At 35.0% G+C, this 16,987-nt stretch overlaps 1 protein-coding gene across 3 annotated transcripts in view; it reads right to left on the reverse strand.

The window, feature by feature from the left end:
* ARHGAP5 (Rho GTPase activating protein 5) overlaps positions 1-16,987 on the reverse strand; it is a 71,604-nt gene that overhangs the window by 46,957 nt on the left and 7,660 nt on the right. For all 3 annotated transcript variants that reach the window (XM_060096328.1, XM_060096329.1, XM_060096327.1), the window contains exon 2: positions 7,662-11,549. In XM_060096328.1, the coding sequence (XP_059952311.1) occupies positions 7,662-11,381 (3,720 nt within the window). In that variant the 5' untranslated portion in view covers positions 11,382-11,549. The remainder of the gene's footprint in view (positions 1-7,661; positions 11,550-16,987) is intronic.

Consider the following 16,987-nt stretch of genomic DNA (forward strand, 5'->3'; position numbering starts at 1 on the left):
TAACACTAGGTGAAAAGAGGGAAGAGAAAATAACTGAGAGCAAATAAATGTGGTCTGGGTTCTTGTATACATGTATCAGACAAACTGATTCTTGCACTGATTCATCTCTAAGATGATACCTTCCTATAAAGCATTTCAACATATATTATCTACCTGGCAGGTACTTCATTAATGCCATTAACAACTTTACTAACAAAAAATTAAACCTGGAGTCACCTGGAGAGGGTCCTAGCAAAACACCTAGCTATTCAAGTTAAGGATGAGTAGATTTCTTCCCAACTTCCCTAAAAATATTTTTTCAAGTGTATTCAAATCAAAATAAGTTTTATATTATACCCAGCATTTCATTCTTAAAACCATATTTCTCCCTTTGCTTCCCATGTCATCTGTTAGGTTCTTTCTGTCACTCTAAAGATTGCCAATCAGAGCATCAGTAAAGAATGAGACAAATTCAAGTGTGTTCTTCTCTTCTCTTACATCAACAGAGGTTCTAGAGTCCATATATACTTTAGAAAGTGTATATGATACCCTTAAAATGCCACTAAAATTTTGTGACCACGCATTTTTCCAGGAAAAATATCCAAACCTTTCCTCAAATTTTCAAAGGCTAAGAACAATTTCCAAAAAGTTCAAAACAACTACACACACATACACGAACATATGCAAGGTATACCTTTATATGGACAAAGTTAGATACTAACTCAAGATCACTTTTGTCACACCCTTATATTCTGTTGTAAGAACTGTAAACATCAGATATTACTACTTTTAAAAAGCAGTCCTCCTTCTGTTGAGGTTTCTCTTAACACAGTCATAGATTAAGCCCTATTGAGGACTCTTTCAACCCATCAGCTGAGATGACAAAAAAACATTACAGAGCTGAAAATCATAAAACTATACCTACTGTGGAAATAACTCTTCTAGGTTTGAATGGGATGATTTGTAGTATATAAATTTTTGGAGCACATAAAATTGACAACCCTATCAACTCACTTATAAGTCTTGGAATAGTAACAATTGCCCATTGATATAAAATTATAGTAAGAACACAGTATTCTATGTTATAGAGGTAAAGTGCCTCCTTGATATATTAACTAAATATAGTCTAACAATTAATATAATGAATGTGCTGCAGAAGAGTATTTCAATAATTTGTGCTATGCCAGTTTTTGCTAAACATTCAACATGTTGTTATGAAAGCTAAGAAAAAACACAAAGTTTGAATAGAAAGCCACACTGAAGACATTTACATTTGCTTTTAAATTAGTGAAAACAAGCATACCACTGACACAATCATTTAAATTGAGTCTTATTAGAACACATCAGTCAAAATATGCTTTAAAAACTAACCATCTCATTACACTTCATTCTGAATTTGAAGAGTAACAGATCATGGTCAACCCAACAGCACAGAACAAATTCAAAGAAACAGCAAATAGTGAAATGTAGGCAGAAATACTCACATTATATATCCACACTTACGTCATACCATAAATTGATGTCACCAGCACCAGAAATGCTACTAAAGAAACCAATTTTAACTTTATGAGAAATTTCAGAAACACCTTAGAACTAATCAATCAATATGAAAGCAATAAAAATCGTTACTAAGACTCCTAAGTAAATGCTTTCCAAATGAAATGAGAGATATGAAAGAACCAGTTTTACTAACCTTGATGAAAATATAAAATATGTTTAATTTTCACCAAAATCAAATGTACTAGACTGAATTCCTGAGAGCAGAGCCCATGACCAAGTCATCCCTGTATCCTTAGCTTTGGACAGTGTTCAGGCATAGAAGGCATTCAGTAAGATGCTTGTTGAATAAAACAACAGTTTCCTTGAGTCAAAATAAATGTAATTATTTTTAAAAACCCATAAATGGTTCTTTCATTACCACTACAAAAACAAAGCTGACTTCAACTGATCATAGTACAACATACTATGCTAGGCCATGGAGATCAACTATAAACAACATATAAATCTAGCCTGCATTAGACACTGCAGTTTTCATCCCTTAGAAATTACCCTAATTTGGGGGAAGCCAACCTCACCCAGAGCTCTAAAGGCTCAGGCCTACATTCAACAGCATAATTCTCCACCCCTGGCCAGACTTTACTGGTCAGGAATGGATATAAGACCCAACTCATGGCTGGAAAAGATGCTGGTTGAGGAATCTGGGAAAACAGTTTTCTCATTCTTCTGATCATACTTCCTTTATAAAAGTGACCCTCACTCTCTCCCCTAAGGAAGTGTCTGCAAGGTAATAACATATATAATGGGCACCCTATTATCAACCGCCCAGAAATCTAACCAAGGTACTCCCCCCAAAATAGGTGAAAAATAGAAAACCTGAAACTATCGAGCAGTTCAAGACTTTGTTAAATGACTTAACTCATTAAACAAAGTACAAACTACTCTCTGTATCTGATCTCTAAGTATTGCTCTTCCTACAGTAAGCTCTTTAAGCATCCAATTTTTATTTAGCCTTAATTATAACTCTTTCAAGAACCTCAGATGTGAACACTGACAGTTAAGTGACTGTCAAGAGGTTAAGTGATATACACTAAAAATAAAAAGCAAACTTACCCTACAACTTATACATTTTGATACAGAGAAACAGCAGTTCAACACAGACATACTTTCATATATTTCATTAGTTTTGTATCTGGAATGAACAATCTATAAATCAAGAGAAAATTCTGGTCACCACTGTTTGGCTGACAGTGTTTTCAAAAGGCATTTTACTTAATAAAGACTGTAGGTTCTAGAAGTCAGAAGTCAAATAATTCTAAACTTAAGATTTACTATACTCTAAAGGATCTACCCTATTAATAGCTTGGTATCAGTTCACTATCTACTAATACTAAATTAACATATTCGACTCAATATATACACATAGATATCTCTTCAGTTTTTTGAAGAAAACATACCTATTTTGGTATTCTTCCCTAAACAGGCTCCAAACCCTAGTATAATGGCTAAAGCAGCAGAATCTTCTAAGATACTATCTGATAGAGGGGTTTAATAAGAAGGGACCAATAAAATACAGAGAAAATAATAAGGACTGGATGGAACATTTGAGAGTAAAATAGGAGTTGGTAGTTGCTAATATAAATAAGAGAATGAAAAGATTCATGACCTGGAAATAAGACAGGAAAACAATTTTAAAGAAAAGCTCAAAAAGAAAAATCATTAGAATACCAGCTTATTCTAATGCACCACAAAATTCAACGTATTCTACTATTTACTATCTGAATCAAGCTGACAGCGCTGAAATGGATACTGAAGAAAAAACAAACTAGCTTAAACACAAGTATACCTCACTTCATTGAATGGATGTTTAAAACTGTCAATTTTATCAATACAACTCAAATTTTCTCATTCAGTTCATTCTCTTAAGCACTATTTTTCAAGCACCTGTTAAGTTATGAAGTCAATTCAGTAGGTCACAACCAGCACCTCTTTTTTCACTGCAATAGACTAGAAAATCAAAATAACTTATAAAGTAGGTATTGTTTTGCAAGATTTCCTTTACATAGAAATATTTATGTCTATAACGGGTCATGACTTAAGAAAATCCTTGCAAATCAAGAAACGTCTTAGAGGTTTTGTTCCCACAACTAATATTAAACTCATTTGGGGGTATAGAACAAAAGATAATTAAGCATAAAGGCTTCTCTGCTTGGCAGGAATGACAACTAAAGCCCACATTAAGAGAAACAGATCTTTGAGCCTTCCTTAGATGCCACTAATGCCCAAAAGTTATAATTTTCCAATGTCAAGGAACCTGAGAAAATATTCCTAGACTATAGCTCCCATGTTGGAATCAAAGAATGAAGGTAAAGAGAATGAACTTTTCTCTTAGAGAGGAAAACAAACAAAAAAAGAAGTACATAAATTCAGGATCAGAAATCACAGGAGTATTTAATTTAAAAATGAGTCAGGAGACTAATCCAACAAATGGGTCAAAGGACTATTCTGAAATACAGACAGAGTATACTGGGATATTTCAGGCCTGAAGCATACTATAATAGCATTTATTGAGCACTGCTGTATGTCAGACACTTGAGACACACAGTTCCAATTTCTACCACAATTCCAAGGGAAACATTATCATTCCTAATTTACAGGTGAGGGAATGAGCTAAGAAAGGGTAAGTCGTCTATTTTGACTCTCCCTACCTTTAAGGATCCTCTCTGCTCCTTGGCCATTCAACATTGGTCTAGGTTGTGTTAGGCACTCCTCTGTATTCACTCCCTAGGTCATTTCATCTACTGCCATCTCTACTTCATTGTCTCCTAAATACATATCTCCAACTCAGACCTCTTCTCTGAGGACCTATATATCTAACTGCCTATTTGACATCTCCACTTGAACTCTAAAAGTTTTAATTTCCATCCCTCCACTCCAAACCTGGCAAATGTCCAATGCTCTACATCAGGAACAGCATCATCACTGATTAAGCTGCACAAGCTAGAAACCAAGGAGATATCTTTCCTATCTCTTTCATCATCTTTACTCTTTCCCCACATATTCAATATATTATCAAATCTTATGTATTTTAAGTATTTCTCAAATCCATCCCATTCTATCCATTGCCACCACTCTCCCTCCCCACTCCAACTATTCAAAGCTTTTATCATGATTCGCTTAGACTACTGTAAATGCCTACTGGTCTTCTGTATCACTCAACCCACACTCCATACTGAAACCCAGTGATTTCAGATCCACTAACTCTTGTTAATTTCAATTTACTCTTAGGCTAAATAACAAAAATTCCTAACAGTGCTAAAAAGATCTGCATCTAGTCCCTAGTCTCAAATCTCTCTTTGTATTATTCTCTCCCATAGATCAGGTATCAGCAAACTATGGCCTAGGGGACCAATCCACCCTGCTGCCTGTTTTTAAAAATAGCCACACTGGGCTTCCCTGGTGGCGCAGTGGCTAAGAATCTGCCTGCGGATGCAGGGGACACGGGTTCGTGCCCTGGCCTGGGAAGATCCCACATCCCGCGGAGCAACTAAGCCTCTGTGCCACAACCACTGAGCCTGCGCTCTAGAGCCCGCATGCCTAGAGCCCATGCTCCGCAACAAGAGAAGCCCCCGCTCACCACAACTAGAGAAAAGCCCGCACGCAGCAACAAAGACCCAACGCAGCCAAAAATAAATAAAAAGAAGCCATACTCATTCATTTACATATTGTCCATGCCTGCCTTTTTTTACAGCAGATCTGAGCTTTGACACTTTGAATGAAACACTGAATCTAGAGATAAGTCTGAACAACAATAACTTCTTTATGATAAGCCATATTCATGGATAGGAAGGCAATAGTTACCCCATTTATTTTGATCTTCTTTAATGTCTTACAATAAAGTTTTTTTGTTTGTTTGTTTGTTTGTTTTTTGCGGTACACGGGCCTCTCCCTGTTGTGGCCTCTCCTGCTGCGGAGCACAGCCTCCGGACGCGCAGGCTCAGTGGCCACGGCTCACGGGCCCAGCCGCTCCGCGGCATGTGGGATCCTCCCGGACCGGGGCACGAACCCGTGTCCCCTGCATCGGCAGGCGGACTCTCAACCACTGCACCACCAGGGAAGCCCACAATAAAGTTTTATACTTTTCCACACGGAGGTTTGCACATGATGTTACAATTACTCCCAGGCACTTGATAATCTGCCATGCTTTTATAAATGGTGTCTTCTCTGATTATTTTTTCTAGTTGTTTACTGCTGACGTATAGAGATGCAACTGACGATTACTGATCTTATATGGAGCTGTTTTGCTCTTTTATTAATACTAATAATTTATCTGTAGATCCTTTTTGGCTTTTACATAAGCAATCATATCATCAGCCAAGAGTGACAATTTTGTTTCTTCCTTTCCAATACTCATCCTTTTAATTTTTTTTAACTTACCGCTTTAACTAGGATCTCTGTATAATACCAACTGGAAGTGGTGATGGTGTGTACATTCTGTCTTGTTCCTGGTTGAAAAGGGAATCCATTTCCCTAATTAGGATGATGCTTATTGCAGATTTCACTTGTTTGCATATATATAGATATCTTTTCTCAAGTAAGTTCTCATCTGTTCATAATTTAGTAGCTTTCTCATGAATTAAATTTTATCAAGTGCTTTTTATATACATTGTTGGATTTTTTTTTTTTTTGGTATTTTACATTCACAATCCCTTATGTAAAACCCTTAGGGTAAGATATTTTAGAATTCAGAAAATTTTAGTCATCATCCCTACTGTACAGTACAAAAAACGTGTATTAGGTAACAACCCCAACAAACTGTGGGTCAGTACCTGTATGCAAATACATTAATACATTTGCAGTGAACTATATGGATATTCACTCTAAATAAGACAATGCTTATATGTAGCCTCACACATTAGTTCAAGTCAGGTTTTCCCACCAAGAACAGGGTAAATCAGATTATGCTGCCAAGTTCTAAACAAACTTTTGGTTCTCAGAGGTTATTGGATTTCAAAATTGCAGTTAAGGGTCTGTAGACCTGAACTTTATTTAGAATTTTTGCATGTGCACTCATAAGTAAAATGGGACTATAATTTTCTTTTCTAATATTACCCTTGACTGGTTCTGGAATTAAGAATAGATAACTTCAGAGAATGAATTAAAGAATGTATTCTCCTATTCTATTTTCTGGATTTGTAGAACACTGGAATGATCTGTTCCTTAAAAAGTTCCCTGTAAAATTACCTGGGCCTGGTATTTTTGTGGCAAGATGTAACTACTACTTCATAATTTATTTAATAGTTACAGGATTATTCTAAGCTTTCTTGTCAAGGAGTTTAACTTTCAAATTTGTTGACATAAAATTGTTGATAGTATTCTCTACTATCTTATTAATCTGATCTATCTGTAATTATATTCCCATTTTCATTCTCAGGATTTATGCCTTCTCTTTTTATTTGATCCATCTTGCCAGATCTTTGTCTATAATTTTCTAGTCTACAAAACGTTAACCATCATCTGAGCCTACAGTGAGCTGTAATCTTTTTGCAACAGCAACATCAAAGATCACTGATCACCGTAACAAATATATTAATTTAAAAGTTTGGAATATTCTAAGAATTACCAAAATGTAACATGGAAGCAAGTAAGAATTAAGCAAATGCCATTGGAAAAATGGTGCTGATGAAGACTTGCTTGTTGCAGGGTTGCTAAAAACCTTCAATTTGTAAAAAATGCAGTATCTGAGAAGCGCAAAAAGCAAAGCACAATAAAACAAGCTATGTCAATGTATCAAATTAATATTGCAAAACTGGTAGATCAAAAGGGAAAAACAGACAAATGGGATGCTTACAGACAAACAGAAAAAAATGAACAAAATCACTTTATATCTGAGTTTCTGCAGAGAGAATACACATATTCAGCTAGAACTTTTATGCTGAAGAATATGAAATCAAACTTCCACTCTAAATAAGATAAAGCACAATAAAATGTAATAAGTAACAAAAAATAATCTGCCCTCACAAAATACTCAGAAAATTTAAAAGAGCTGTCAATTATATTTACTGAATGACACAGGCAGCCTAAGTTCTCATTGATGTCAAATCCATTCTCTTAAAAAATAATAATTTTTAAAAAGTCAAAAGCAAACATCTTTAGAAACATTATGAACCATAAATTAAACTTACCTTTTTATCTTCTTTTACTTTGTGGGTTTTCTTCTTCATTTTCTTATCATCTAACTCCTGGTCTGAAGTGATAGCAGGATTATCAATACCACCTTTCCAAGTTTCAACAGGAGAAAGAAGTGGATCTTCTTCACTTCCACGATGTCTTCCTTTTCTTTTTGTTTTAGAAGTGGTGAAAGCTTCATCATCACTTGCATCTGAATGAGTTCTTCTGTAGTATGACTTGGCTTTACTGAATAGGGTTTTAGATTTGTATTTGTATTTTGAAGGTCTCCGTTCCCCATGACTTTTTGAGATTCTATCAGAAAATCCATTTTCTTCATCTCCTTGGGTGTTATTCACAAATGAGTTTCGAATTTTAATAATGCGATTCTGACTATCATCTGGGACAACATATATCTCATCAGAATAGCCCTTCTGTTTGAAAACTGTGTCAATGGGTTCTGAATAGTTATCTGAAGGATCCATATCTTCAGGATGTGCCAAAGGCACCCGGGAGGTCTGTTTTCTTGGATTTTTACCAATACCAGCTTCAATTGTTTTTAAAAGGTTTGGATCCAACTTTTTCACATTTGTCTTAGGTACAACTGGTTTAGGTTTAATAGGTGGAGGCACTTTATGGTTGCGTTCATGGTCATGACAGTTTGGTGTGCTGTGAATAGGATATTCATTTCCTTCCAAATCTAATCTATATCTGGAACGGTCACTAGGTGTTGGAAGCAACTGTACATCATCCCCAATTGGACTATAAGGAGGTGGTGCTTCTGTATCATCATCTGAATCAGGGTAGTTGTTATAGGGAAAACAGTCTCTGGGAGATGGCAGGAAAACATCTTCACTTTGATGGGTTGATTCCCTTGTATTATCAGACAAATAGGAATTTTCTATCATATTTTTTTTCTCTAGAACATCACTGAAAAACAGTGTAAAGACCTCAGTTTGCCGATGATACTGAGATAAAGAATATAGTGCTGTAAATTTAGCAGTGATCTCAGTTGCAATGTGTTCTCCTTCAGTCATTAACTCTTTGATGGCTTCATTTTCAAAAAAGTCTGCTTGGCTGTCAGTAACTGCCACCAGCTGTACAGGAATGGTGTCTTGAACTTCTGACAGAAATGCTCGAAGCATTCCCATTGATGCTTTCCGTTTGGCAGAATAAACTAATATATACCCATGAACCAGTTCATCTTTCCTTACTCCAATTGAGGAATGGTATGATAATATTGTGATCTGTATTCGCCTCCTTTTTTCACCAATGATTTTATCAAGCATTAGGGAATTATTCTGTCCAGCTTGAGCAGCACTGCAAGAATGAGAATCAAGGAAGGGTGAAAGAATCAGATCCACACTAAATGGATCACCACACATGGCACACATGACAATTCTCAAGTCAGCTTCTGATACATCCTTATTGGTGGGAACTGGGCTCACCACATCTAAATTATGTTTAACTGATTCTAATACTCCTCTTAGAGCTTGCTTTATTTGGGTTTCATTAAATTTACGAGGATATGTACCAGCAGGTACATCTACAAAAGGACATTGTAACTTGTTTGCCAACTGTTGCCCTTGGTGCCTGAGAATTGGTAGATTCTTACTAATAGAATCTCTCTGATTAGCCAGAATTAATGTAAATGGAAGGTTAGCCATATACTTATCTTTTCTGATCTGAGAAGCTTCCGTTCTTATTTTTCCAATAAATTCCCCAATAAAATTCAGTGACTCAATGGAATTAAATACACAGAAGCACCCATGTGGTTTAAAGGCAGCAGTCCATAACTGACTCAAAAAGTAAGGCGACTTGGCATCAACGGGCCGAAGATCAAGTTCATAAATTTTTCCATCTAAGGCATACTCATCATCAGTGGATTGTGTCCTTATCTCATTTGCTAGTTCTTGGGAAAGGCCATCCTTCCCTAAAATGAAAAGGTTAACTTTATCTATATTGGTACTATCATGATACAACCGTAAGCGGCCATGATCCAACTGCAAAAGACTGCTGGCAAGTAACTGCTCTACTTTAATGTCTGTACAGTTTTGGCCACTAAGACATGTTTCTTTAGTGGGATGATAAACAAATCCTATATGCTTAAGTAGAAGAGACTCCCTATCAGGTGCAAGTTTCTGTAAAGCTTTGTATCTAGGTTCTTCACTCAAAACTGTATGAATTTCACTCATTTTATCTGAACTAGGTGTTGCATTAAGATCTAAATCATAAAAAAGTTCAGAATGTTCAAAAAGCATTTCCTGAAACTCTTCTTTGGCTTTTTCAACTATTTCTCGCTGATGCCTACCATACACCTCTTTGCTATCTGCCTCAGTGATATATTTGAAGGCTTCATCCTCCATAACAAAGCACATAACTTCCTCCCATGGCTGCCCAGGTGAAATAAACTGAATTTTTTCCAAAGTCTTCTTGAATTTTTCCTTCATTTCTACTCTCCTCTTCTCTGATATTAGATGTTGTACGTGGTTCTGATAGACTTTTTCAGCTTCTAAAGTGCTCAGGAGGTCAAATGGGATCCGTCTATCATTAATTTTGTCTATATGGTCAGTTTCATCCCAAGGTGTTTTTTCTAGCACCACAAAACATAACTGAAAATCTGCTCTCTTTTCCATTAACTTCAAAGCTTCTGACCAATTCAAATGTTCAATCTCTTCTAGGTTTGGCAAAAGAGTGTTAAAAGCTCTTGGTAAAGTATTTATATATTCTTCTCTTCTTTTTCTTATATGTTCCTGTTTAAGTTGTTCTATATGTTTTGAGAATGTATTTCTGGCCTTTCTTGTTCCCTCTAAATTGATGTATTCCTCATAATCAGGATGATTTTTCAATTTGTTACTAACAGTTTTCCAAGTTGCATGATAATCTCTCACAGTCTGCACAAGTTTTTCAAACTTATCTGTTGCTGTGACAACAAGTTGTCTCTGCGTTTTATAAGCATCCAGATAGGGAATAATTTTAGGCTTGCCACGAGTTTTATCCAGCATTTGTACCAGTGCAGTGAAACATGTCTCAATGTTGACATTAAATCGTGCAGATGTTTCCACTACAAGAAGGTTCTTTTTGTTTGAAGCAAATGCCTGAACTTCTCTAAGATAATGATCCACACATTCATCACATTTAGTTGCTGCTATTATTACAGGTTTTTTTGATTTTGATAGTTGGACAAAAAGGTTATTTACAAATTTAAGTTGATCATCAAACTTCCTATTGCATCCCTGACTTACGTCAATGCACAATAAAAATCCATCTACATTGAGCTTCCCTTCAGGCATTTGCTTCTGTTCAAAGTCTTGCTCCAAGCCTAGTTGATCAGTGCAAATGTACATTAGTTTTTCTGCTGACTGCAATTTAGAGGCAGCTGCACGTTTTATATATGGTTGCAAATTCGTACTCCGATGAGGCAAGAAAGTCTGGTCATCAATGAACTCAGTTTGTTCAATGACGTGAATTTTGCATTCTACTCCATCTTCACCACTTTGTGTTATGTCACCCCAGTACAAAAAGTGATCATTGTTTACTACTCGTCCTCCAAAGTCAATGGTGCTAAGCACAGAAGTATGCTCTGGATAATATTCATCTGCTTTTGAGCGTACAAATCTATTGCACAAACAAGACTTTCCAACTCCACAGTTACCTTTGTCTTTTTCAGTCCCAGAGAGTCCAACTACACTGATGGTATAGGATGGGGGGCGAGGCTCTTTGTTTTTTGCCATCATAACTCTCTTGTCATGTCTCTACATTCATAAAGATAACCAGATATACTTCTCATTCTGAAAATAAAATCATCTCAAAATACAGATCCCGAATTTCAGAACTATATTTGGTTCTTTGTATTTCCCTCATTTCTGTGCAGAAAGGTCTTCAAGATCATATGGATCATCTTCCTAGAAAGAGAAAAAAGACAAATCTTAATCATGAATTACACATGTCAAATTATATACATATTAAAGATGTTCATAACAAAGCACCAGACAAGTTAACAATGTTACATGTATTTTAAGAAATCAGCAAAGACAGTTTATGATTTACTGTTATAAATGCAAGATGACCTCAAAATTTAAGGTAAATCTAACAACTAAAAAAACTAAATACAAATTTTAATGTGATCTTACAAACTTTAAAATAAAACCCTCTTAACCAAATGTGCATTTTGTTTCTACTTCTTCCTATGAGTTTGAGGAAACAACTAGTCCTTTCCCCTCCCTCATTTTCCTGCCTTTTCTGGCTGGAGGCTGGCTATGTTTGACGATAACTAAAACATACTAGTTGCGTTAACAACTCTCTCACAACTTAAAAAAACTATCTGCTTTCTATAACATGGTTCCTCAAAACTTATTCCCTAAAATGGAATTTCATATGAATTTAGCAAGATTTTAGAATTAAAAAAAATTTTCAAGAGTTTCAACATACTCCTGTGAAATCTATCAAATTTTATATCTAAAACCAGTTAAGGATATTCATATACTTAAACAAGGAAATAGAAATAAATGAAGTTAATACAAATAATGACAGCGTTTAACTAGATCAATGCTTCTCAAACGATCTAAGGACCAACTTTTATTTCATATCTGTAAGTCAATTTTTAAAAATACAATGAATGAAATGTTTAAAAAATCTAGGTCCCAGTTTCTTATTAGATTCAAGAGACACAAAATTACTGTCAAATTGTTTCTCAATGTTTTTGATTTCTGCATTTATTCCCTCTGAGTATTTACAAAGAGCTCAGAGATCACATTTTGAGTAGCACAAAGCTAAAGAATTTTACTATTATATATTTGAGAAAATCTTTTAGAATTATTTGATATACCAACAACATCAAATAAACTTTAAGAATTGCATGTAATTTAATTTAGGTTATTTGTGTGGAAGCAATGACTCAGTCAGTCTCTTATGAAGGTTTTATTTGGAGATTCTTCACATTCTTTTGAGGTTGACGGCAAAGCAATGCATCATTTCTACCACATCAAAATTTCACAAGGAAAATATCCAGTCATGTACATCAACATATGTGAAAATTATCTTCAATCCAGACAAAATAAAAGAATAAAAAGACCATGAGGAAAAAAATAAAAGAAAGGTAAGAAAAGAACCACTACCTGCCCCCAATATGTGGCTTCTCCACTACCCTCAAAATTGCAAGTAAACATCTATTTAGGTTGTGTTGCACATCTGCTATACTAACAACTAATGGTAAAGAGAAATTATTCTTGAAATTTAAAATTCTAATATTTCTAGTATAATAATATTTTAAAATAAAATTTCAAATTTATTCTCATATTCTCTAAGTTTCTCCTATCAGCCTCAACCAAATATTAATTTTAACAATATCAGCCATCTGATATTCAAGCAAAATATTTATTAGCTTCAATTCGGTAATAAATAAAATATTGCCATGTTGAAAGAGCAACATAAGTAGTAGAAAACCATGAGTAAATAGAACTGATTTCAAATTCAACTCCTAGTATTTACTAGTTTATGACAATAGTAAAGCTCTAAACCTCGAGACATGGTTCCCCCATCTATAAAATGGGGCTGCCTATCTATACAAATTTAAGAACTAATTTTTTCTTTAATGTTAAGTGCCTAGCAAAGAAAAAAATGCTTAATAAATACTAAGTTCTGTTCTTAAAATTTGATTCTTAGAACCAAGGAAGCTGTTGAAGATTTATTAAAAATGATGTGATCAGACTGGTGACTTACAAATATTTATCTGGCAGCAGTATATACAACAACTAGCAGTATAAGAAATTAGGGCAGTCCCACCCAATGCTCTTAACTCTCTTTCATTAAGTAAAAATTTTTAAAAATCTTAATGTGATCAAACTGAATATTTGCACTTAGCAAGTTTAACATTCTTTACCTAAACCGCATAAAAGAACAATTGGGCTACTTAATGGATATTTACTGGAAAGACAACAGTGAACTAACTGGATAACAAATTTATAAAAGGGAAATTAGTTTGTGAAAATAGCATAGTGATTCATAACTAACAATTAAGAAAAAAATTGAAAACAGTGGAATATAAGGTCTATCCTTCTTTCTTACTAAGCAAGCAAAAAATTGCAGAAGATATCCTTTTAAATGTACATCAAAAGAAAACATAACCAGTGATTACTCTGGGGAATTTTTACATTAAACAGTACAAACACTGGAACTACATATAGCTCTTTATTAACTCTTTGGTAGACAAACATCTATTCTGAAAACTAAGAGCAATTCAAAGAAGTTTAAGACTGTCCCCTGCTTTCCAGCTTAAGAGACACAAAGCTGTTAATAGAAAGGTAACAATTCAACATCATATGGACCTGAATATTGCAGAAAAATTTCAACTACAAATCTAATCCTTGTCATAATGGTCACATCTTTGTTAATATTTTTTACATATACTTATCGAAACATATGAAAAGAATCATTCATGCTCTCCTAGAGCATAAACCTCAAAAGACTGAGATACTTTTCTATCTAAAGTTATAGAGTATAAGAGTAGAAATAGGGCTTCCCTGGTGGCGCAGTGGTTGAGAGTCCACCTGCCGAGGCAGGGGACACGGGTTTGTGCCCCGGTCCGGGAAGATCCCACGTGCTGCGGAGCGGCTGGGCCCGTGAGCCATGGCCGCTGAGCCTGCGCATCCGGAGCCTGTGCTCCACAACAGGAGAGGCCACAACAGTGAGAGGCCCGCGTACCGCAAAAAAAAAAAAAAAAAAAAAAAAAAAGTAGAAATAAAAACACTATCACAAAATCAATTTTTAAAGTTTCAGAAAGAAAAAGGCCTTAAAAGTAAATGAAGATGAGTGGAGGCATGAAGTCTTCACTCTTTCATCATTGAAAACTGGAAGGCTTTTTATCTGACCAAAAAAACCCTCTATTATATTGAGGATAATTTTTAATATTAAGGCTTCAACACATCCTAATTAATTTGTTAGTGGCAGTCTCTGAATTACAAATACTGAAGTTTAAATTAAAAATAAGGTAGCTTTGTGTGACATTTCTGGTTAACAAACCAAATTCCCAGTAAACTACCAATTAGACACAGTGAGGAACATCCACATTCTTTTTTCTAACGATGCTCTCAGGCAGGCTACCTGCTGGTATTCTGAAGTCAGATCCAGAGTTTATGTCATGAGTCACCATACAGTGATTTTCAAATTCTGGTGGGAAAATTCTTTCATCTAGAGGTGGAAAAGAACACTGGGCAAATAAATAGTTGCTCTCTCCAACTCTTCATCAGAGCAGTGTCTTCTTTATTTGATTTACAGGTTTACTTAACTCAGAAACTAAAGTTTATAAAAGTGTTTTCAGATTTTCAAAATGTTTCAGAAATCCTAGACCAGAAAAAAAAAAGTGTTGCCATCCTGCCCTCAAAATTCGCCATTTGTTTGAGTGCGTATGCTATTACCACCTCAAGGGAGAAAGACAGCTCTCATGAGATTGGCTGTAATAGGTTATAAAGAAATTTACTTTCAGACACTTGGATAGTTTATACATACATGAATTATCCACTGGCCCTCACTATCCAAGTCAAAACTGCCCTCATTAACTAACCAACGTAATTTTTCTTCTGTGCTGAGAAAAAAAGAATGCCTTCTGTTTTTTTTTTTGTTTTGAGTTCCCACTAATAAGCTAATGGCCAGTGTCTATAGGCAGGCTGTTTGATTTAATTTGAAAATTCCTTTCAAACATTTTTAATGGTAATATTTGACTATGTCAATCCAGACATATCTTTTCTATTTTTGATACAACTATTTTCATATAACTAAAAATACCTCGTTTTCTCTAATATCTACTATCATGCTGATTTTTGCTCATGAAAAAACAAAGATAAAAACAATGACCTACTCAAAGTTACAGGGTTAAGATGAGTCTCTTGATGACCAATCTTTACTTTCTTAAGCAGTAGCGCTGCTTTTAATAGTTTGCAATGCAGTTTCTCATCCTGCCTTTAAGATTATCCTATAAACTTTCACTTCAAGGAAATATTTAGATTAAGCATTCTTACATAAATTAATGACAAGGTACAATTTTTGAGTGGAACTGTCCTACAGTTGTCTGCTGCAATGAAGCTATCTCTACAACTAAGTTTTCTGAGCTATTTTAAGCCATTCAAACGTAACATGCTCCTTTTAATGGAGTTTTAATAACATGAAGTAGTTTTCCGCAAAAAAAAAATGTTTTTAAGTTCTATAAGGGATCTAGGAATCTGAAAAGATTCTTAGTAATTCTGGACTTAAACTAAATTTTGTTTTGTACCTTTTCACAAAACTGTTGCACTCATTAATCAATAAAAAGTATATTTTAAAAACTACTTCACACTTTTAAGTTACCATACTGTGTCAGGAAATTCTTGCTGGCCCTATCTTCAAAATACATCCAGAATTTATTGCTTTTCACTACCTTTATTGCTATAATTCTGATCTCATTCCACTGTCATCTCTGGCTCTGGATTATTCCAAAGGCTTCTAAACTAATTTCTCTGCTTCCACTCCTGCTCCCCTTCCCAAGTCTGTTCATAGAGCAGCCAGAGTAATTCTTTTAAAACGTAAGTCAGACCCTTCCTTTCTTTTGCTCAAAACTCTCCAGTGGCTCCTAAAAGTAAAAGCCAAGTCCTTTAAATGGCTTTCTACAAGATCTACCTTCTCCAGCCCTATCTTACTCTCTGACCTACTCTCATACTATTCTCTCCATTCTCATTCTATTCCAGTCACAGTGAGAAACCCTGAACTGCTGCTCAACAAGCTAAACATATTCCTACCTTTGCACTTACTTTTCCTAATACTCCCCAAATTCCCCTTTGCTTACCCTCCTAACTTACTATACAACTTACTTCTTTATTATCTGTCATTAACTCTATCCCTCTCCCTGCCCCACTCCAGGTTTAATAAAGATGCACAAAGGCACAAATCTGTTCATTCTATCATCTGGGCTCCCAAGAGCCCAGAACAGTCCTTCCCACATAGTAGCTATTCAACAAATGCATGAATGCTAATAAATATTAAAATCAAATGTTCTTAAATCTTTGGTTTAAAAAAACAAAGGTAAAGCATGTTAGGTTTACTAAATAGGTGCCATGATTTATTAATCTAAAAGATTTTCTAAAGCTATTTATGGAGAAAATATACATATATTCAAGGTCCCAAAATTTTTTGTCAAAAATTAAGCCATCAGAATAAAGACTAACTATAATCTATAATACTGTACAGGCATACCTCGGAGATATTGCAGGTTTGGTTGCAGACCACCACAAGAAAGCAAGTATCACAATAACGTAAGTCACATGAATTTTCAGGTTTCTCAGTGCATATGAAAGTTATGTTTACACTATACTGT

Source organism: Mesoplodon densirostris, chromosome 4 (assembly GCF_025265405.1).
Source record: "Mesoplodon densirostris isolate mMesDen1 chromosome 4, mMesDen1 primary haplotype, whole genome shotgun sequence".
Taxonomy (NCBI): Eukaryota; Metazoa; Chordata; class Mammalia; order Artiodactyla; family Ziphiidae; genus Mesoplodon; species Mesoplodon densirostris.